At 42.2% G+C, this 23,366-nt stretch overlaps 1 protein-coding gene and 1 long non-coding RNA gene across 2 annotated transcripts in view; one reads left to right on the top strand and one right to left on the bottom strand.

Moving 5' to 3' along the window:
* The window catches only part of C8B (complement C8 beta chain), a 56,384-nt gene extending 33,648 nt beyond the window's left edge, over positions 1-22,736 (bottom strand). The window contains exons 1-6 of the mRNA XM_004465496.5: positions 22,465-22,736; positions 13,621-13,777; positions 9,918-10,059; positions 6,783-6,924; positions 4,140-4,272; positions 2,338-2,535 (exon numbers count right to left, since the gene is read on the bottom strand). Coding sequence (XP_004465553.2) covers positions 2,338-2,535; positions 4,140-4,272; positions 6,783-6,924; positions 9,918-10,059; positions 13,621-13,777; positions 22,465-22,607 — 915 coding nt within the window. The 5' untranslated portion in view covers positions 22,608-22,736. The remainder of the gene's footprint in view (positions 1-2,337; positions 2,536-4,139; positions 4,273-6,782; positions 6,925-9,917; positions 10,060-13,620; positions 13,778-22,464) is intronic.
* Positions 20,671-21,496, top strand: LOC139439617 (uncharacterized). Its single transcript, XR_011649563.1, has 2 exons — positions 20,671-20,741; positions 20,996-21,496. It is a non-coding gene; the product is annotated as an uncharacterized lncRNA (long non-coding RNA).
* Positions 22,737-23,366: the final 630 nt, after the last annotated feature.

Raw genomic sequence — 23,366 nt, 5'->3', positions numbered from 1 at the left:
GGGCTATACAGGAACCTCTTATGTTTTTTAATGTAACATTTTTTGAGATGTATATATCTTTAAAAAAATACAATTTACAAAAATGATGGGGGTGCAGGGTGGGGAGTGGGTTATATGGGAACCTCTTATGTTTTTTTAATGTAATGTTCTGTGTGATCTATTAACTTTAATTTTAAAAATGTGTAAATACAAACAAACAAAAAACCACTTGGTTGTTTTTCACTGCCTTCAGAATAAAATCAGCTTCCTTATTTTGAATACATGGCCTTCACAATCTGTCTCCCCATTACCCTCTCTGGCTTCAGCTTCTACAACCTTAAATTTTCCTCCCCATACTTTATTATTTTCCACTACCACTTCTCAATGTTCCCCAAACCCACCATTCTTTCATGATATAATTTGGCACATGCTGTTCTTTCTCCCTGAGACATTCTTTCCTCCTTTTTCTGCCCAACACACTTATCTGTCTAAATCCCTATTTAACTGTTGCTTCCTAACCGATGCCATCAGTGGATTCCCCATACCCAAAAGGGGAAGTGGATTCCTCTTTTCTAGTGTCGTACTGCACTTAGTGTACATTTCCTCTATAGCATATACCATACTGAATTATAACTGATGTAAACAATATTAGGAATATGTTTACCACTCCTACTAGACTGAGTTTGAAGGCAAGAATGATGTATTTGTCTTTAGGTCCTAAGTCTCTCACGTAGCGTCTAGCACAACATGAACACTCTGTCTCTTTGAATCAGAGAGGTGGGAAGGGAGAGCGCGAGGGGATGGAGAATCATAAGGAGTAAATGAACAGTACTCTGTTCTTCTAACAAGCAGGTAAGTTCCCTTTAGTCAGTCCTATCTTTCTTCATTATATTTCAGCCTTGAGCACCTACTAAGTGCTATTCTGATCTTAAAAAGAAAAGGAACAGCCTCTGCTTTCAAGAGGCTTACAGCCAAGAAGATGAGGATGAGAGGAGGTAAGCAAAGACAAATACAGTTTAATATTTACTGCCCACTTTCTGTTCCTTGATATTTAGGCAGCAGACACCTTTTTGAGGCCCTCATCATTTCTTTTTTCTCATGAATCACTGTAGACTTTTAGTTTTGTCCTCCCAGTATCCCCCTCAGATTAATTCTCAAGTATATCATACCCATGTTGAAACTCTCTATGGCTAGAGAATAACATGCACCTGTGTCATCCTAGAATTCAAGGGTTCTCAAATGTACTTGTCACCCGCTTTTCCAGCATCATATCCTATTACTTTCCACTGCAATTACTCTTCTTCTACCGAACTACGGGGTTTGATCTTTGCCTTGTAGGCAATAGGGAACAGATGATATGATTAGATTAGTATTGTAAAAACATTTCTCAGGCAGCAGATGAAATTGAAGAGGGAAGTTGGGAGACAGGGAGACCCTGAGGAGGGCAAAGCAAGGGGTGAAAGTGCCTGGGCTAGTAAAGATGCAGGAGAAGTTAGGTTAAAAATATTGGAGAGTGATAACTGAAGGATTTGATGACTGACAGATGTGGAAATGAAGAAGCAGTGGGAGCCAAATGTAATTCTGAGAGTCTTAGCTTGGAAAAGTAGAAGGGAAAAAACACTATTGACACATAGAAAATTTTTTTAGGAGGAAAAGCTTGCTTTGGAGTGTCAGCAAGGCCTTCCAGAGATGATGCTTAGCTGGGTGTGCAGTGTGGGTGTAGATGTTAAGAAAAAGGTTAGAATTAGTGATGAAGGCTCATGGTTCACCCCTGTAGAGGTAAGAGGTGAGTAGAAGAGGTCACCCAGGGACGACTGTAGAATAAAAAGGAAAGAGAACCACAAATGCGATAATTTAAAAAAACACGTGGGGTTATTAGGACCCAGGAAGAAAACTGATAAAGAGCGAAAACAAAGCAGGAGAAAAATGGGAAGGATGGTGTGGTCAACCCCAACCAACCAAATGCCACAAGACAGAGAAGGGGTCTTTGCTGGCATTCCAGAGAGGAATTTCAGCCAAATGTTTGGGAAGGAAGTCCAATTGTTACACGTTGAAATGTCTCCAGAGATATTTTGGTCTGACAAACCATAGTCTTAAGCTTAGAGGAAAACAAAAGAAAAAAGCATATTAGAAAGTGAGAGAAATAAGTATAGAAAACGATAGCTTCTTAGCCTCTCTAAAAAGTAAGTTAATGTAAGACCACGCTATTTTTTTTTTGTAAACAAAACAAACAAATTTCATGACAAGAGAAACACAGTCAATTGTTTGGATTGGTTGAAATGTGGACTACAGATACATCTGTGGAAAGAAATTTCAAATGAATACATATAAATTTAAAAGCCACAAAAGTATACTTACAGTGTGAGAGAAGCGTTTGGTTCGCCTAATAAATTCTCTGCCATTAGAGCTTGCTGAAGCAAAGCCAAATTCAAATATTTCACCTATTTTAAAACCAAATCTGGAACTAGACACACCAGATATTTTCTCTGTGACATTACGTTCAAAATCTGAGTATGATTCATATCCTGTCAGCATAAATTCATGTTTGCCTTGGGTCTAAAGGAATAAAAAAGAAAACATTTTTTATTTCATTTGACTGATGTCAGTTCAGTATAAGCCAGACCTTTGTCCTCCTACCGTGTGCCAGGCTCTGGTCCAAGTGCTCTCCATACAGATACCTCAGGGCCAGTTTTTGTCCCCTCTCCCAGGGCTCCTGATTCAATAGGAGAGCCAGGCATATGCAGTACTGTGGGGTTTCAATGCAGAGATTGGCGCTTGATTTGGAGTTCAACAGGCAGGGAGGCAGGAGTGCATTCTGAGCTGTGGGCCTGGCTGGGACAAAGGCACGGAGGTGGGAAAGGGCAGGATGTGTCCCAGGAGCCACCAACACTGAAGTGCAGTGAATAAGAGAATGCCAGAGTGAGGAGAAAAATGGGTAAAGGACTTAAATAGACATTTCTCCAAGGAAGATAAACAAATCACCACTAAGCACAGGAAACAGTGCTCAGCATCATTAGTCATCAGGGTAATGTAAACGTGAACCCCAGTGAGAGTCCCCTTCAAACCCACTAGAATGGCCATTGTTAAAAAAAAAAAAAGGAAAAAACAAGGGCTGGTGAGGATGTGCAAAAATATTTCCTGTCTTCCTGTCGGGGGTAGAGGTGTTTTAACCTGGAGGAAAAGTAGATCCTCCCTTGAAAGAAGAGGCTGTGGGGATGGATGGCCCCGAGCACTTTGGTGGAGGGTGTATCTTGCCCTAGGTCATTTTTCTCTTTTTGGTCAATAGTATATGTGGCGCGGGAAAGGGCATGTAGGAAAAAAGGAGAGCAGGAAAAAGGCAGTAGCCTAACCTTTAGAACTATGGAATATTAGAGGTAGATACCATCTCCTGACTTTACAGAGGGGAAACTGAGGCCCGCAGTGGAAGAGGAACTTAGCCTGGGGTAAAACTGTGATGTGTGGCAGAGCCAGGCCTAGGAAACAAGAGTCTTGGCTCCACAATCTTTCCCTCAGAGCTCAAGCACGTGTGTACTGTGCTAACCACGTCTATTCTGAACCCCGCTCTCTGTGAGACTTGAAGTTTGTAGATTAACCATAATTTAGGCCTACGTTGGTTTTATAGCTTAAAATCTTAGAACAAAGCCTGGTTCTAGAGAGCAAAGGACTTGGTAATAATAACAACAATTACAAGAGTAAACAGTTCCTGAGGACTCACCGTTAAGCCAGATGCCTTGCTGAGCACTTACACACATTATCCCACCATCCTTACCCTGCAGGGTAGAACCTTCATAATTCCTAGTCCATAATAAGGAAACAGAAGCTCAGAGCACGTATGATTCCAGAGTTGGTGTGACTCGAAATTGTCAGCTAGACTTCTATCCTCATGGTAGCTATTATTAGCACCATCATGGTTACTGCTATTATTACTGCTGCTACAATTTCTACTCCTGCTCCGATATATAGCACTTCATCCTCAGCACAACGTCTTGAGGAAGGGCCTGCCCACTGTACCTAAGAAGACATTGAATGTCAAAGAGAAGAGAAGCAGCTGAATTCGCAGACCCAGCAGCCTGCAGGCCTGGCCTGGAATCCCCCTTAAGCTGACGCCTTATCCAGTGCTCCCTCCGTTGCCCTGCTTTTCCTTCCTGATTGTCACTTACCTGAGGGGTGTAGCTTTCCACATTGTATGGCTTCCTAAACCTCGTGTTCTGGATGTAATGGGGGGAGCATCCACCAGCATAATACCTATGATCTAGAACTGGGCCCTCCAAATGGTTTGTAAATAGATTTAACCTGTAGGGAAGGCACAGAGAGACTTTTGGGTTGTGTTATTTCTATTGGCAGACCCTAATGAATGAAACCCAAACTCCTTGAAATGGCATTCGAGACCCTTATATCTAGCCCCAAACCAGCTTTCCAGTTTCATGTCTGGCCATACCCAACCGTGACCACATACCCCAGTCCCCAGCCATTTGGGCTGCTTGCTCTTCCCCAAATCTGCTTTGCTCCTTCTTCTAGGCATAAGTCTGTTCCCTGCACTCCGAAGGCCTTTCCTACCACTTGCTGTGTTATCTCCCATTTGTCCTCCAAGATGGAGCCTTTGCTGTTGTGAGGTTGTGGGAAGCCTTCGCTGACATCTCTCGCACCTGAAACCTCCACCCAAGCTGGGTGAGAGGCTCTTACAGCATACTGTGCTTGCCCCTCCATGCATTTATTGTTCCACACTATTCCAGTTTCCTTATGAGACTGAAAAGTCCAAAGTCGTTAGGAGCCAGAGTTCCCACTCCACTAGTGACTGATGATGTGACCTTGGGCAGACCAGTTATCCTCTCTGTGCCTCAGCCTCCTCATCTCTAAAATGGGGAAAACAGAAATACCTACTTCATGGCATTGCAGTGAGGATTACACGTGTCAGTATTTAAGTGCTTAAAACACTGCGTGGTGTGTGATGTTTAAGATATGACATTTGTCTGCCTTGCCGTCGCTGGGTGTACTCTGTGAGGGTGGTGATTCTCTTCTTCATTTCTGTACAACCCCCAACACAAAACACCATCCAAAATAATTACTACTTCCTGAGGGCCTGACTGGTGACAGACACTGTGTGAGTGTATGGGGGCGGGGTGCCCCTTGCATCATCTCACTTAATGTCCTCGTGGACCCCGGCAGTAGGTATTTTTATTCCATTTTGGAGAGGAGGGAAATCCAGCCTCTATTTAACAACAACATAATAATTTATATAATGATAATATATAATATTATTCTATGTAAATATAGAATATACTACTAATAATTTACATATTTCTCACTGTCTCCCATGGCAGCCCTCCATTATTGACAGACCCTAATTCCTGAAAGTCTTTTGTTTATTGGTTGCAGCTCTGTCTCCTTTTAGCTTCCTTTCACCTTCATTCTGTTTCTAACCAGACTTGTCTTAGACTCTTTCCCAGGACAGATTCTCATATATCATAATCTATATCAATGTATTTTATTTAACAAATACAACATATTTCTGACTGTGTGGAGACACCATCCTAATCATTTTCACATATTAACTTATTTAATTCTTCTAGCAACCTTATAGGGTAGATATTATCCCCATTTTACAGATGAGGAAACAGAGGCACAGAGAGGGTGGCTGATTGACCTGGGACCTCCCTGATAGCAGCAATTGGTGGGTCCAGGGTTTATATTCATCCCACCACACAAGCTGCCTCTCACTTTTTAGTTTATCATGGTCACATTAGCTTATTCAATTCTAACAGAACTTTGATGAAGGGTATTATTGCTTTTTTCTATAGGTGACAAGGGCAGAACCTCACATAGATAAGAGCCTCATTCAAGGTCAGGGTCTCCTGGCTATGAGCTGCTCCTTCCGACCCCTCTCACAGGTTTCAGTGGGACTGTACTACCTGGCTTTGAACATGTGTTCTGCCACCCTCAAGCTGTGGGACCCCTGGAAGCCCACTTAACTTCTCTGGACCTCAGTTGCCTGATCTGGGAGGTAGGATTACCTCCAGTGGTCCTGAGAGGAGGCTCCCATGTGAAGATCCTCTCTCTAATAACAACCTATAAGGATCAAGATTCAAGTTTTATTTAGGAAACCGAATTCCACACTGAATCTCATACTCTGGACTCTTAATGCTTTTGAGGGGAGGGTCTCACTCTTCCACCTGAAAGCTGTGATGCTGCAAAATTTGGCAGGAATCTAGGGTGGAGGTGGCAGGGCCCGAGGCAGAGGAGGTGGCAACCTCCTGATGCTGGAAGAGTCACCTTGCTTCTCTGACTTCACTGGAGGTTTGGACCAGCTCAGAGATTCCCAGAAACTTGAAACACAAATTGCTTCCAGACCTGTCCTGGAAATCCTTTCCTTTACTAGCCATGTATGAACCTTTCCTCTAGGCCAGGCCCTATGCTGGGGCCTACCTCACTAACTGTTAATAGGATTCAAAAGATAATGCTTAGAAAGCACTTAACACAGTCACATAGCAGACATCAAAATAAATGTTCACCTCCACCCTTCTGCAGTAGCACAACTGCACTCCATGCACAGCTCTGCCTGCTTTCCTCTCTCCCCATCCCTGCACCAGTTCTCTTTTGTGACCCATGTCTGGTCACCACAAGGGCTCCTGGGGCTCATTAGAACTGTCCTTAGAGAGCAGCCAGAAGCATCCACTCACACTACATTCTTTCTTTAGTAAGGAAAGAGAGGGACTCTGTTTCTACCAGCTCCTTCCCTCTCTAGTCTCCAGTATTACTTTTAACATTATGCCTTCCCTCTACACAGTAGAAAGACAGTAACTTACCCACTGGCCAGAGTACCAATTGCCCAGTATTGCTCCATTTCATGCAGACATTTTTTAGAAATTCTTCTACAGTTTGCTTCATCTGACTGGTCTCCACAGTCATTGTCCCCATTGCAAAGAAGTCTGCGATTAATGCACCTCCCTGGGATAGACAAAGGGTATTACCTAGTCATGTAGCTGAAAGAGAGGGGTACTAACCTGGCATGAGCACCTACTAAGTGCCAGGCACTTAGCTGGGCCTTTAATGCTTTGTTTTGATTGGTGCTCATGTATCAGGGGGTTGCTAATGGCATAATAGCATATTCCTCTAGTTCCACTTCCCCTCCAAAGAGTCTAGTGTAGTATTTCTGAAAACACTTTGAGGGGAGACAACTTGGAATATTTTTTAAAGTGAAGGAGTGGGGAGAGAAAAAGTTCTTGATAGCAGGAGAAGAAGTGGCCAGAGAGGAGGGAAGTCTGAACTGTTCACCTTGAGGCTGCGGAGAGAAGGTTGGTTTGGTGGGTTCTGCAAGTAGTGACCAGCTGTGTGTACCTTTCATGTGTTTCCTATAACCCCTGCCTCAATGAACTCATCTGCAAAATAGGGACTCATCATCCCTAACCCTTAGGGTTGCTGGGAAGTTAAATGAGTAAATAGAAGAATATTGACTCATGATAGGTCTTGTGTGAGGGTCTTCGCTGTTAGTGTTTTCTTGGGCCAAGTTCATATTGCTTGCAAATATTTGCAGCAGGATTGGAAACTATAACTGTCTAATCACTTTTTTTTTCAACCAAACCACATTACCTTCAACACCATGACATTTGGGTTGTAAAAAATTATTTGCATTGCTTTTGCTTCCTTTAAATATTATTTCTCACCCCCCACCCCCACACCAGTGATTTGACATCCTTTCTTATTTGTATCTTCTTGGGAGATAAAAAACAGTTCACCGTATTTCCTTAGATGTGTTTGGTCACTATAACTAATGTTCTTGGGATGTTAAACAATCTAGTCTTAAAATGTTTCTTAGCAATGCATTTAAACTAAAGCTTGCCCAAATAACCATTATGACTTTGGTCAGAATCATGGAACACTGGCCATAATGAGTCCATAGACACACTGTAAAAGAGTCTTTCAGATTTATTGGATTGAATTTTGTATTTGCAATAAGCCCTAGAAAGTGCTCTAAGGATCCCTAATTCTTTCTTGAAGGATCCTGAAGCAGTCCACATGGGTACAGTGAATCTAGAGAGTTGCAACTTCCATCCAGATAATTTGGGTCCAAAAACCCTTATTTTGGGGTTAGACTTGGAGAAATAGAAAGGCACATGGTTGCTTGAATTTAGAAGATGAATGAATTGAAATGACAAGCGATTCCTTTGTTTTACCAGCTGATGATTATTTGTGCCCTTCTTTCCTTTAATCAAGCATCTTTACTATCATGTGCTAGGGACCATGTGTGGCTTCTCGATGCAGAAATGCAGAACAGACTAACTCTTCAAAGATATTTCAGGGACAAATGATGCTCACTGCCCTACTTAACTGAGGTTTTGTCCCACTGCACTCAGCTAGCAGAGCTCTTCAAAGAGAAATGTGGGCGTAGGGATCCCTATAGATGAAGTTTTGGGCACAGTATGCCCAGGGTAGGAGGGAGACTTTTGTCTAAGCACCTTTCTTGTTTTCTTCAGATCAGGAGCACTGGGGTAAGGAAGGGAAGCAGAAAGAGGAAGGAGAACATGTGTCTCCGAGTTTCCAATGTTGGTCATTGTCAAAAGAAAGATTAAATTTTCATGTCAAAAAACCATGACATCAGCTTATTATTGTGTAAAATGTACTGCCCTATATAATCTGCAACTGTAAAAACATCACAGCCATTTCATCAAGATAAAGGAAAAGCAGAAGAAATGTATTATAGTAGATAGAAAAATGCATTCCCAAAGATATCCACACCCTAATTCCCAGAACCCATGAATATGTTACATGGCAAAAGGGACTGCTGATATCATTAAGCTAAGGATATTGAAACAGGGAGTTATCCTGGATTATCCAGGTGGATCCAATGTAATCACAAGGGTCTTTATAAGGGGAAGAGAGAGGTGGGAGAGTCAGGCAGGGAAGGAGGTGGGAGGATGTGGAGCCATGAACCAAGGAGTGTGGGCAGCCTCTAGATGCGGGAAAAGACAAGGGAGTGATTCTCCCCGAGATCCTCCAGAAGGACCTCAGTGCTGCTGACACCATAGTTTTAACCCAGTAAAACTGACTTTGGACTTCTAATCCCCAAAAGTGTAAGATAATAATTTTTTATTGTTTTACGCTACTGAATTAGTGATAATTCGTTATAGCTGTAATAAAGTAACACACCTATGTTCACCATTTTATCTTGAGGCCCACCATTGCTTCCTCCAGGTTATCTGGTTAGATCGTCTGTAAGTCAGCTCATCCTATTGGTGACCTGATCTTCTGGCTTCCTCCTTTATACCATCCATAGACAGACTCCAACAAACACAAAAGAACTGCCCAGCTATACCTGACAGAGCAACTATGAGAAAGAGCAGGGTAGGAATGCACTGACCTGGAAGTCTGAAGTCTAGTTTGAGCTGTGAGAAAGTCACTTACCTCTCTGGTTCTCAAATGCATGGGCCAGTGTATTTCATCTACAATTCTCTGACTAACCACCTACAAAGAGCTTTCGATATCCATTATGTTATTTGATGCTTATAACAAACTTGTAAGACATTAACATCACTTCCAATTTTCTGTTTCAGGAACCAAAATCCAGAAGGGTTAAGTGACTTTCCCTAGACTGAGAAATCAAAATAAGATCTGACCCATGTTCTGATTCTAGCTCACATAATTTTGGTTTCCTTTATGTCAGTGAATTCAACCTGAATTCCCAAATTTTGAATTACAGCTCTCCACTTACTTACTTAATTCATAAAATGGGAATAAAAATAATAAAAATAACATCTACTTTCTAAGGTTGTTTCTGTGATATAGTTAATGTAAAAGGAGGTCAGAGATTTGATGGCAAGGGGGTCTCCTGATCTACCCTATAACCCTGACCTTGTACACTAAGCAATGGCCAGCCCCTCCATCATTAGGTGCCATTGCCTCATTTGAAAGCTTTCCCCTCCCACTCCTGCATCCAGTTATACCTGTTTGTGCACATACAAAGCCTTCACACTGCACTTGACTTCTGCATGGTCTGTTGGTAACACAGTCTTCTACTTCCTTGTCAGAGAAGTTGCATGGTTCCCCGTAGAACTGAGAGGGCTGGAGCAAGTAAGCATGTCTGTACTGTAGCAGAGAGAAGCAAGGTGAAACAAGGGCAGAGCCAACTGTGGGAGCTGAGAAATATGATATACAAATGGACCCCTAGCCAGGACTTGGGCTCAGGACAGAGCATCCAACTGTCTGCTCTCTGCTCTCCTAGCCCCTCCTGCTTCCCCCATTACATACACTTAATGCTCTATGTTGCAACTGGCTGTGTACCTGACAGTCTCTCCAAAGAGACTGTGACCTCTCTGAGGGTAAGGACCTTGCCTTTGATCTCTATGTCTGCAGTGATCAGTAAAGATTTGCTGAATGTGGAAAAAAGCATGGGGTTTGGAGTCAAAAGTTAGTAAGTGGATTTGTGTAGTCAATTCATTAATAAAGCAATCTCTCAGCTTGATTATGCCCACGGAGTGAATCAAATATCTCATTTACTCCTTGAAGCCATCAGTATATTATAAATGAAAGGACATGTGCTTTGGAAGCACAGCTAATTGTGACACTTCCTAGTTGCCTGGTGTTGGGCAAGTTGCTTAACCTTTTTGAATCTCAATTTACTCACCTGTAAAATGGGGATAATGAGTGACCTAAATGTATAGATGAAATGAGATAAATGCATATAGAAAGAACTCTATTGTTTTGGTGTATAGTAGGCACTAAATTTCTTATATTTCCTTTTCCTTTTTTTAGGCAAGCAAATAAAAATCTATTGAGAAACAAGAAAAAGGGGGAATATACACTCGAGATTTGAGTGCAGATGTGCTATGGGGTGAGATGTGCCTCATTTTCCTTTTTATTATTAAGGATTTTTGGTAGTCAAAATTGCTGTATCCCTACCTTTTTGTTCATGTATATTAAAAATATTGATTGTGCTGTATACTGCCACCCAATGTTGAAAGAGGTAGGTGTTATTTTTGTTTGTTTGTTTCTAATGATAACTATGGCCTCTAACTTGTCCTGAAGGAAGTCACAGATGGTGATGGTGGTGGTGGCAGCAGTGGCACTTGGTACTGGGCAGAAACTAATCTGATGTTCTCACTAATTTTGTTACTTTTTTCTGAATTCTGAATGGCTAAAAGCTCTATGTTTAGATACATTATGCAAAGCTTTTACCAAGAAAAAGTGTTTCATGACTGAAGAATACCTTTATGCAAGGTCAATTATTTGGGTTATTTTGGCACTTATTAACTATGCTAGAGAAAACCAAAAAAAAAAAGGGAAAAAAAGCATTTGCAAAGTGATTGCTTTATGTCCTATGTGTTTGAGTGAATGCCCTACTTAGGGGAGCTGCCACCTGACACTAGTGGTGTGTGCTGGGAATGGGGACACTGTTACACTTGTAAATCCCTTTCTGTTTTGCTGCCTAAATCTCAATGTATACTTTTGCTAATAGATAATTGCTCTTTTACTAAGAGATAATCTCTACCTACAGAAAATAAGTTTTGAAAACACTTATTTTACACAGCAGTTTGTATCCTTTAAAGCTTACCTTTTATCAGCAAAGCACTATTGTTTAAATATTTAAAAACAACAAAACAGAGACAGAGAGTGCCATGGTAGGGGACATATAGAGTACTGTAAGCAGAAGAATCCCTGACACAAACCTAGGAGATGGTGGATGACTTCAGAAACAAGTGACATCTAAACAGAGATACAAAGGACCATAGAAACGTCAGGCAAAAATGGAAAAGCTGGCATGGGGAACATAAAAAAGAGCAATCTGGGTGGAGAAAATTGCTGTGCCAAACCTAAGAGAATAGAGAGAATGGTGTCTAGTCCAAGCGAACAGAAATAGATTTATCACAGCTGAGAGAAGAGCGCAAGAGAAAGAATGGCAAGAGCTGGAGGGAGACACAGTCGAGGACAGGTAATGCATGTACCTCCAGGACTTCCTAAGGTCAAATACAGTGTTTTATCCTGGGGCAATGAGAAGCCAAAGGATTCTAAACAGGAAAGGAAGTGATCAGAGTTGGATGGTTTCGAGATTTTGGTGTGCAAAAGGGACAAATCAGGATAGTATCCCCCTTTGCAGAGTGACGCATTTATAAGACACACTTATTACTGGTATGCATCTGAACTTGTTGCTTTGAAAATCCAAAAACTGAACTATAGATAACCATTCACCCATGCTCCTTTGCACTTCCAAACGGTGTTTCTTCTTAGAGGACAAAGCCTGGCAGGATAGGCATAAGACGCAAAGAAGGCTGCTAGAAGACTAGAAGACTAGCCCCAGACCTCTGAGACAAAATGGGTTTGGTGTGTGTGAAATGATGGAGGAAGTACATCTCCCGCCCCAGGTGGAAAGGTTTTGCCAACCCCCCAGCCAGGATCCCTGCAGATAGCAATGATGACCAGCTTGGGAAACTCTGTAGCAAATTCCCAGTGAGAAGCTATGGCTGGCTGGCTGGCTGGCTGACTCATGCTGAGTCTTCCTGGTTTATGGTGCAGATGAAGCAATTATCCAGATAATTGGATCAATGTTGATTACTTCAGCAATAAAGCCTACTTTGGGAACTGAATGATTCTCTTTGGCTCTCCACATTGATCCAATTAATTGTGTAATTGTCCTGGGCCTACTTCCACTGTCTCTTTAGAGTCCTTGCCCATGGCTGGTTTAGTTTCCCAAGGATCTGGAGAAACAGAAACTGTTCTCTTTTTATCTGATACAGCTGATGTTCTCAGATCTGGGATCTTGAGTCCACCCTCATATGACAAAGGACAAATACTGCAGATCCTGCATGTTTTTATTGAGAGAACACTAGAAAAGAAGACAGTGGCCTACGTTCAAGGTCTGAATTTGATAGTATGTGAGCCCCAGATATCACTTACCTACTCTGTGTCTCAGTTTACCCCCCTGCCTAACAGAAAGGGTAATGACTATCCTCCCTCCTTACACAGATGTCATAAAAATATAATGAGATAAAACAATACATATTTATGGGGCACATATTGTGTGCCATAAATTGGCTTATACACTGAAGGTACAGAATGAAATAATCCTTGAAGTGCTTACCATTTAGTGGAAAGGGAAATAATAAATAGTACAGTATGATGGATGCTGGAATGCAGGGGAGTTAAATTTCAAAATAAAGGAATTAACTAGCAAAGGAAGTCAGAGGGGTCACTTCTTCCCAACAAAGAAGCAGTATAAAGGCACTGAGGTGGCAGAGAGAGTGAAATTGTTAGAAAAATGCAAGTGCTCGTTGTGGCTGAAGGGGGTGGGTATTTCATGGAGCTGTAGGTCAGGTCTAGGTCATGTGGCCCTTGAATACCTCAAGTCTGGACTTGATTGTGAGGGCCATGGGCTAACAGAATGGTTTCAAGGTAGGAAAAGACAGGTTAGATTTGCATTTTTGATACTCCCCACCCCCACTGAATCATGAAGAATAGATTGAAATAACAAGGTTGGGGGCAGGAAACCTAATGAGGGAGCTGCTAGAATGAGCATAGACAGGAGAACCAAAATATTCATTAATGAAACCAACCCACTGGCAGTGCTATGCAGACACTGTTGGTGATGCCTCAGTCTTGCTGAGGATTGGGGCTCCGAGAAGCTTAGGACACCTTCAAGGCCTGAGCACTTACCCTTTTCTTCTGACAGGGATCACATGTGGTCCAGGAGGACCAGCTGGACAGTTCGCAGTCAATAGGCATTGCGGTGACATCCACACTCCGCGTCTGTCTGCTCTTGGCAAGGCTCTCGTTGACTGCATTTGACTCAAGGGAATGTGGCCTTTCACCTCTAAAAAGGCATTATAAGAGAGGAGAATCGTATGAGAAAGGAATTAAGTATATAGCCTCCAACCATCTTGCTATCTCTTGGATAAATACATATTTGCTCACTTGGGCAAGACTATTAGCTCCTCATTCAAGTGTAGGTTAATTTGTCCAACAAATATTTATCAAACATAACACTAAGGCTGCTATGGTGGCAAGGGTATTAAATGTGGATCAGAAGAGAGCCATAAGCAGCTGGGTGATCCTGGTCTGGTTTTTCAACCTCTATGAACTTCAGTTTTCTCCCCTGTATAATGAGGATAACCATACTATCTCATAAAGACATAACTAGGATTAAATAAACTAGTATAAGTAAAAGCACTTCATAAACTCTAAATTGCTCTGGATATGTAGGGAATATAACCACAGCTAGTTGTATGATGGTAGGCAATTCATGCCCCATCTCCAGTGCTCTGTTTCATCCTCTGGAAAATGAAAGGTTTGGACCAGATAATCTTTAAGGGGCCTTCTCATATTAAGAGTCTGTGAAACATTTCCTTAGAACAAACTGTATTCAGGGGAATATGCTACAGGGCATACTGAGAAATATGAGATGCAGTTTCTGCCTCCTGGAAGTTACAATTTGTCTTAGAGGAGGACAAGAGAAACATGTCTCAAGTTTTAGCTCTGTGGGGCTTTTTCTTCAGTCAGCAAGTTTGCAGGCTCCATGGCCAGATTTGGGCTTTAGGTCCTTCTGGCTGCTGTGTGGAAGCCAGTGGAAGTGGTCAGAGCCTGAGGCAGGGAATGCTCCCACAGTAGTAGTATTTTGTGATGTAGGCCTGAACTGAGGCAGTGGCCAGAGGAGAGAGGATGGGAGGTCAGACGAAGGAGACGTTTCACAGGTGGAATTGATAGAAAGTAATGGGCAATGGGGGGGATCGGTTAGAGGAGAGAAAGGATTTTTGGTTATGCTGGTTTCCTGTTTGAGGGCATGGGTGGATGGGGGACACGGAAAGAAAGAAGCAGGTTTGATAGGAATGGTCAGGTATTTGGTTGAGAGTATAATGCTGAGAAAACTTTTTCAAACATATAATAAGGAAGGTTACCTGTTTAAGATGCTTAAAGGGGATGATCTGACACAGGACAGGCTCTAGGGAGTGTGTAAGTGCTCATTTTGCCATAGTGGGTTATATCATTGGATAGAGACCCATATAATGAGAGTGAAGGTATACCCACATCCTGGGGAGGACTGATGATCTCAAATAGAGGGAATTTTATCTCTCGAGAGAAATGGTGGCTCCCAATGCATTAGGGCAGTTGAGCATGTCAAGCCCTCAACACTGTTGCAAGTGTCTCTGAACATGGCCCTTCAAGCAATGAAGATTGACTGTCACTGTGAGCCCTAAGGGAAGTGGGAAAGAGGTATTGAATAGATGGAATCAGTGTAACTGTGTAGGCAATAGAAGTGTTCCACAAGATTACACAAGGATGGATATAAGACATGTTAAGTTACACCAAAAATATATAGGGCCTGATAGGCTAAAATGTAAATCATAATGTAAAACATAAGATAACTAAAAATTTAGAAAATTGTATAGTCTAAAATATAAACTACAATGTAAACCCAAATGTTACCTTATTTGAAAGCTATTGTCTCAATATCTATACATCAGTTTCAGTAAATATAGTATGAATATGTAAAAAGGTTATTGCTGTGGAAGGGAAAAGGATTTTATGTTGGATATGTGGGAGTACTGTATATTGTATATATGAATTACTGTGATCTAAAACTTTTGTGAAGATAAGCTTAATAATTAGGAAAAAGAAAGAAAGAGAAAGGACGTAGACACTGAGGAAAAGACGGAAGAAGTTGCCTTGCCAATTTGCATACAGGGCAACACTTATTGCAGTGATGGAAGGCAAAACATCAAAAACAAAGCTTTTGCATTTTTTAGTTTTTTGATACCCCAATTTATTTTTACCTTGATTTTTCTAAATTAATATGTATTCTATATCTAACCTTTAAACTCATCACTATATTCCATTTTACTATTAATGGAACCTGGCAATATATTGGGCTTCATTTTTTAAGAAGTTTTGGATCACAGAGAGTTCAACAATGGCAGGGGAGGAATACTGGTGTAGGATGTTATTGACAGGGGACACAGGGTTGGCAGGGAATTTTCCAGGGCATATATCCAGGGTACATAAAGATGTTTGGATATTTTCATAGTGGTTACAATTAAAAACAACAACTGAGGGAGTGCTGAGTTCCTAGCCAGAGGAGCTCTATCACAGTCCCTAAAGGAACAGCAACAATCCCCCAAATGCAACGGCAACGAACAAAAAAGAATGAAGGTCCAACAATGAGCCCTTGATACTAATGATTATGCTTGTAAGCCTGTGCACCTGAAATAAGAACAAGGCCTAGAGCTGCAGGGTGCCTAAGAGTTACCTCCTGAGAGCCTCCATGTTGCTCAAATGTGGCCAGTCTCTAAGCCAAACTCAGCATGTAAATGTGTTGCCTTCTCCCCAGCATGGGACACGACTCCTGGGGATGAGCCTCCCTGGTGCCAAGGGATTACTACCAAGTACCAGCTGATGCTGTAACTAGAAAATGACCTTGAATAAAAGGGTCAACTCAGACGAGCAGAATATCTCAGACTACATATAATACCAGGAGTTAAAAATGCTTTTTGACCTGAATAAAAGGGAGAAATGGAAAGGACAAATGAGTTTATATGGCTATGAGTCTCCAAAAAGAGCCAGGAGGTTATCAGAGGGGTTGCCCTTATGCACACCTCAACAGAGTCCCAGAGACAGATAAAGTAGATACAACCCCAGGTATTGGTTCTTCTGAGGGCTACAGAGACCCACAGGTTCTATGGTCATGGCAGATGGAGTTCAGTGCCATGTCAGTTAGCCCTACTTTGGAGTTTGTGTTTCTGTGTGATGGAGCTGGACTCAGATGTGATCTTAGTCCACAAGCCTCTCCTGTTACTTTTACTGGATCTGTAGTTGGTGCTGGGGTTTAGTGTATACCTACGGGACCTGAATCTCTGGACTGACCATGTGATAGCCAGGCCCTGAGCCTCAACAGACTTGCAGCTCCTACATTCTAGTTTATTGGACTTACTCCACTCAGCTAACATGGAGGTGAAGAAGGTCAACCACCACACCAGGGAGCCAAGAGTGCCTACAACTGAAAGCAGGAGAATTGCATCCAGCATCCATGTGGAATCTAAGCCCCCTCTTGATATAGATGTGGAGTGGACACAACCATTCCAAGGTCCACAGGATGGAGGAATAGAGTATGGATTAGAGTGGACTTACTGATATTCTATTCATGAACTATTGTGATTAGTAATCGAAGAAAATGTGGCATTGGTGTGGAGAAAGTGGCCATGGTGGCTGCTGGGGGTAGGGAGTGGGAGGAAGAGATGTGATGTGGGGGCATTTTCAGGGGTTGGAGTTGTCCTGGGTGGTGTTGCAGGGACAGTTACTGGACATTGTATGTCCTCCCATGGCCCACTGGGTGGACTGTGGGAGAGTGTGGGCTCTGGTGTGGACCATTGACCATGAGGTGCAGCAGTACTCAGAGATGTATTCACCAAGTGCAATGAACATCTCATGATGATGGAGGAGGTTGCTGTAATGGGTGGAAGAGTGGGGTGAGGGGGGTGGGGGTATATGGGGGCCTCATCTTTTTGAATGTAACATTAAAAAAATAAAGACAAAAATAAATAAATAAATAAAAATAAAGAAGCAGGTTCATTGGGAAAGAGGCAAGTTTCAGTTGGGATGTGCTGAGTTCCTGGTGCCCACAGAACACCTATGCAGAGATATTCAGTAGGTAGTTGCATCTATGGATTTGGAAGTCAGGAGAGAGATTTAAGAGATACACAAGGAGCTATGGGAGAGGATAAGACTGCTCTTGAGAAGAGAAGCAGCGTGAGAGTAAGCCCTTGGAGTCCACGAGCTTTGCCAGCATACCAGGAGAGGCTTTAGAGGTGAGTGGGAGTGGGTTGAAGCCTGGAATGGGGAGGACAGATGGTGTCATATCTGCACAGCAGTTAAGCAACAGGAGGCCTGAACCATGTGTAGAAGACAAGGCAATGCTTCTGTTTGAGTTTCAGGCACACAGTGAGACATTCAGTAAAAAGCAGTGAATGACACGAGCATGTTATTAAATCTGTCTTGGCTTCCAGTTTCCTCATCTATAATATGATAGGTAGAAGATGATTTTTATTTTTTCTTCCAACTGAAAAAACATCCAATTCTGTAAGATTCTTTGTAATTTGTGTTCATGTTCAAGCCAAGAAAAGACAAGGATAAATAAGGTTTGCTGAGCCCCAATGTTGTGTCAAGTACAGTGCTAGGTGTTTTTCCCATGCCATCTCATTTGATTTGATCCTCACAGCAATGCTAGAAGGCAGCTGCGGAGCACTGTGGCCATGACCAAGAGAGGTGAGAGATTTGTCCATTGTCATGCAGCTGGTACACGGTGCTGTCGGGTCTGACCTGAGGCCTGTGTGACTCCAGAGCCTGTGCTGTGTCTATTGCCCCATGCTGCCTGGAAGGGAACTGGGCCCGCATCACCTCTACCAATCCCCCCAGTCTCTATGTGAGACCAACTTCATCCCTGTATCCAAAATTGAGTCATTAGGGAGAGCATCACATAGTTTTCACCATCTTGAATACACAGTATGTCACTCCAGACAAGGTCATTAACAATACATTCTCACTTGGCAAAAGTCCTAAAAAGCAGATAATATTAACTACAGTGAAATCCATCTCCATGACTGCCCCAGAGACCAGCAAAAATCAATTGCCTAGTAAAGTTGGATCTTTAACTAAAGGTCAAAGACTCTACTGGAAACCACAGGTGGATACTTTAAAATGGTTACTTGAGGCAGGATACTGCACACCAGCAGGGGCTTCAGAATGTGTTCTCATCTACTAATTTGCCCAGGTTTGACAAAACAATATTGTCTGTGATTTGGCTTCTCCTAAGTATGTATTTGACAGCTCTGCAGGATACTCTCTTCCTACTTCAACTACAAAACAGTTACATGTGTTTTTTAACAACTATCAGTCCAACTCAGGGGCCACAGTTGAGACCGAGTGGGTAAGTAATGCAGATATGCTTGCTAGAGTCACAGTTATTTTCCTCTCTGAGATCCGAAAGTCAGTTAATGGGCAAGATGATCGCTTTTAGAAAGAACTTGGTAAGAAGTAGTTATAAACACTCGATCGCTCATTTTTGCACCCAATTCTCATTATAGAGGTGGCAATATAATGAAGTAATCAGCTGAATAAATAGTATGTTTTTAAATTACATTGGATAAGATGTGTGTGGTTTATTAGTACCACAAAATGCAAATCTGAAGGGCTAGCATTAAATCGCATCTTTAATTCCTCTGTACGGTATGAAGTCACATAAAGAATAGGTTAAATCAGGGCCTCTGGGCATCATCATTTCAACACAGCCTCTTACTCCTAGAAATTTCTATAGGAACAAAATAGATGGGGATTTTTACTGATTGACTTGACTTCTATCGTTCAAAATAGTCTGTATGGTTTTAATTTTGAAAAATTAAACATGCCTAGAGAAGTACAGAAAATAAAATAGCAAACACCCATGTACTCACAACCCAGGACTGGCAATTGTTAATATTTCATCATATTTGTTTCTAGTCTTTTTTTAAAATAAAAAATAATTCTCTATATTGTGACTGCTTCATTTTACACCATTCACAGTTCCATTTTCCTCCCCTCCTCTTCAAAGAAAACAATTGTCATAAATTTGGTATGTATCCTTTCAGTCTCTTTTAAAAATAGTTTCACATTTATTTATTTATGCACACATACAGTATTGTTTTGTGTGTGCTTACTCATATTGTTCAAATTAAGCTACAATCTGCTTTTGTCAATCAGCATTGTGTCTCTCAGGCCTATGCATATTGATATATAAAGAGAGAGTTCATTTCTCTTACCTGAATGTTCTATCATAGGAAATACATTACATTTAATTGAATCTCTTTTTTTCCCAATGTTTTGCAATTGCAAATAGTCTTACAATAAACACCCCCTATAAGTCCTTAGAATATGTGCTCCTTACTAAAGGGCTTGCGAGGATGCACCTTTCCTTGGGGTGCATGAAATGCTATTGCCAGTATTTGTGCATTTTTCACTGGGTCCACATCTCCCACTCTCTTTCTAGCAGGCATCTTTGATCAAAATAAGGATGGATCCATCTAGTACAGCAGGATTAGGTCAGCAGTAAATTGTGAGTCATCAGCTTCCATAGATGGGGTGTACCAATATATTTTGGCTTTCTGTAGAAATGCCCTGACACAACAACTTTCTTGTCACACACAATTTGTTAGGCAGCTGCATCCCCTTTGCAAATAGCATCCTTCCTCTTCGCTGGAAGGGGCAGCTTCTGGGTGGCAGGTTTTCCATTTTTCTTTTTTCTACCATTTACTGTTGTAGATATGAAATTTAAAGCAACATCTCAAGGCAACAAATGTGTGGCCCAAAGATAGAGAAATGGCCTGAGAGAGGGGATAATGCACAAGTGTGAGGCAGAGAGATGCAGGAAGAATATAGGGTTTCTGGGATGAGAAAAAAAAAATACTGGATTTGAATCCATATTCTGCCACTTACAGTGACAGTCACATAATCTCTCTGAACCTCAGTTTCCCTCTCTGTAAAACTGGAAATAATTATTTACCTCAAATAGCTGTGAGGATTAGAGGTAACGTATTGAAGTGCCTAGCACAGAGTGATGCATCCATAAAGGATAACTGTTATGATAACGTGCTATTTTCATCTGACTTGATTACAAGAGTAAATAAAAACTGAAACCTTTCTTAGCTAACATGAGGGATGTCTCAGCAATTTTCAGAACCGCATGAATGGAGTTCAAATGCACGCTGTGGTCAGACGTGCTCCGCAGGAATCCAGAGCACCAAACCAGGATTCAGGTGAGGGCTTGCGTCTCCGGTCCTGGTAAACATGAGTGACTCCCTTCTCCTCACTGAGCATGCTTGCTCTTCTACACAGAAGGGATAACGCCTACCCCCATGGCCTTGCCAGGAGGATTAATCAAGGTTTCCCAGCCTGCACTCCACTCACCCACTCCCAACCAAAGAGATACTTAGAGACAAATAATCTGAACCTAAGGACATTTTGTTGCTCCTTTGCTTAACTCTCTTCACTGGCTCTGCCTTGCCTGTAGGATGGGCTCAAGCTCCTCAGCTGGCGCACTAGCCCCACCATCCAGGACTGGACTCCTGCTGAGTCCTCCACCAGCTCAGGCCTGTCGTTCCTCACCTCAGCCTGCACTCAAGGCCTACGGAAAGACACAAGAAGCTCCAGGAACAAGCCAGCCTCTTTCACATGCCCATGCCCAGGCCTCTGCCGCTCCTTCTACTTGGAACACCATCGTAGCCATTTGGCAAGCACCTACTCGTGTGTAAAGACTCTGCTAAGCTCAGTTGCTTCTAGAATCCTTTCTAGACCTCACGCCCAGTGATGCTGGTCCCTCACTCCCTTGTTTCTCTCCTGTCCCTGTACCATTCACACGCTGGCTTTCTCCATGAGAACATGAGATTCTTGGGACTTACTGATCGCTGTGTCCTCAGAGCCCAACAAGGGACCTTGCATGGATGTCCAATGCCATAGGTGGGATTCTATGGTTCCCTTATACTCTCCACATAAATTTCTTTGACTTCTGAATGCTTCTATGTGTACACACAGCACACCCAAGGAAGATCTTAGAGGTTTAGTTATTCTCAAGGCCAAGTTGGGATTCTTGATAATCCTACCAGCTATTACTTTTTGAGTGCCCAATGAGTAGTGAATATTTATAGTCCTGGTTCCAGGGGTGGTGCCCGATGAGGACAGAGCTGAGACCACAGAGTATGTCCTACGGTACTGAGTACTAAGTGGCACTAAGTATCTGATATGAAGGTACTAAATGAAAAGCTTGTGCTCAGAGAACGTTTGTAGACTGAATAAACAGAGTGGCACTAACATTCCCATTTACCATAGGAGAACTCGCAAGGAAACCCAGAAACCCTGGGGGCTTCAACATATTGCAACAGAGGCATTTCATGTACAAGGAAGGTTTCCAAATTGCCAAGTCACTGGTGTTTTTTCATTAGAGCCCAAGTTTGAGTTTTCACTCTGATATTTTCTTTAGTTTATTTTGTCCCCTATTAACAGGTACAAAAAGATATGATGAAATAAGTCAGTTAACATTTAACTGCTGGGAACATCTGGAATGTGTGTGGGGGTGGGGAGAATCTGGGAATCTAAAAATTGGGGTTGACGAGCAGGTAGAGCGGGGCACTCACATATTAAAATCATTGATATGAATTGATTCTTCTTCTCCATACATAACAAACCATCTTTTGCATAAAGAATCACACTGAGGCTTTGTTCAGAATACAGAACAAGTGTCCTATTCTTCTCAGCCTGACAAAATACATTTAAACATGTCAGTTTCTTATGGGAACTTTTGTTAAAGTCAGCCATTTGGTTCCACAATATTTGAAGAATTGTTGATATTATTTTATTAGACGCATGCAAATTGCTGCAAGAGTTGTTTCTTATTCGAAAGACACACGACAAAGAGACGGCCAGCATTATGTGGCATTATATTTCACATTATTGATCAGGGAATCATTTGTAACCACCACTTACCTGGAACCAGGCAAACTGAGACAACCCAGGGCAGCACAGAGAAGAAACAGCTCTGCTGGTGACTGCCAAGCCCATGTCCTGGAAGGCTTCATCTTCAGTCTGTGACTGGAGATCTGGCTGCAGGTGGAGGGTCCTAGATCCATCAAAGACCTACTCAGCGAATGCCACTGTCAACTTCTGCCCCCTCAGAACAAACAGTTCAGCAAAGTAAATAGAAAGCACCCAGTGGATGGAAACTCCTTAGACTTTGCACAGATGGAAAATGTACCTGTGGCTCTGGAAGCCGGTGAGAACAATGGCAAACTCTGCAGCCACTTGGCTTTTGTTCATTTCATAACAGGCTTTGGGGGAAGCAGCCCAGAGGACAGACTGTTGTGAGGTCATAAGAGGTAGGAGCTCTGGATCAAGACTGCATGGGCTCACAGCCTTCCTCTGCTTCTCACTAGGTTTGGGAGCTTGGGTAAAGGCCCTTTACATCTGTGCCTCATTTTCCTCATCTGCAGAATAGTCAGAGTTAAATAAGTCAGTATAAGTAAAGTGCTTAGAGCTGTCACATGTTGAGCACACAGACACGTGAGCTGTTATTACTTAGCAGAATGCAGGGTTTGGAGTCAGGCAGGCCTAAGTGTGAATTCAGTTTTACCTCTTTCTGGCTATATGATTTTAAGCAAGTCAGCAAGCGACTGCAGAGCTCTGGAGCCCATCCTCCTGAGTTCAAATTCTTCTGTATAATTCATCTGCTGTGTGAGCTGGGGCAAATTACTCAGCCTCTCTGGGCCCAAGTTTGAACAGTGCTGGCCCTAGTATGTGCTCCCTCTAAGTGAGGTGTTCTCAAGGGTTATCTCTGGTTTTAATCACTCAAATGTAAAATTAGAAGGCCTGTTACTCTAAGAGAATAATTA

The sequence above is a fragment of the Dasypus novemcinctus genome, chromosome 9, assembly GCF_030445035.2.
Source record: "Dasypus novemcinctus isolate mDasNov1 chromosome 9, mDasNov1.1.hap2, whole genome shotgun sequence".
Classification (NCBI taxonomy): domain Eukaryota; kingdom Metazoa; phylum Chordata; class Mammalia; order Cingulata; family Dasypodidae; genus Dasypus; species Dasypus novemcinctus.
Note: the sequence above shows the minus strand (reverse complement) of the source record. Positions and strands in the feature narration are given on the sequence as shown.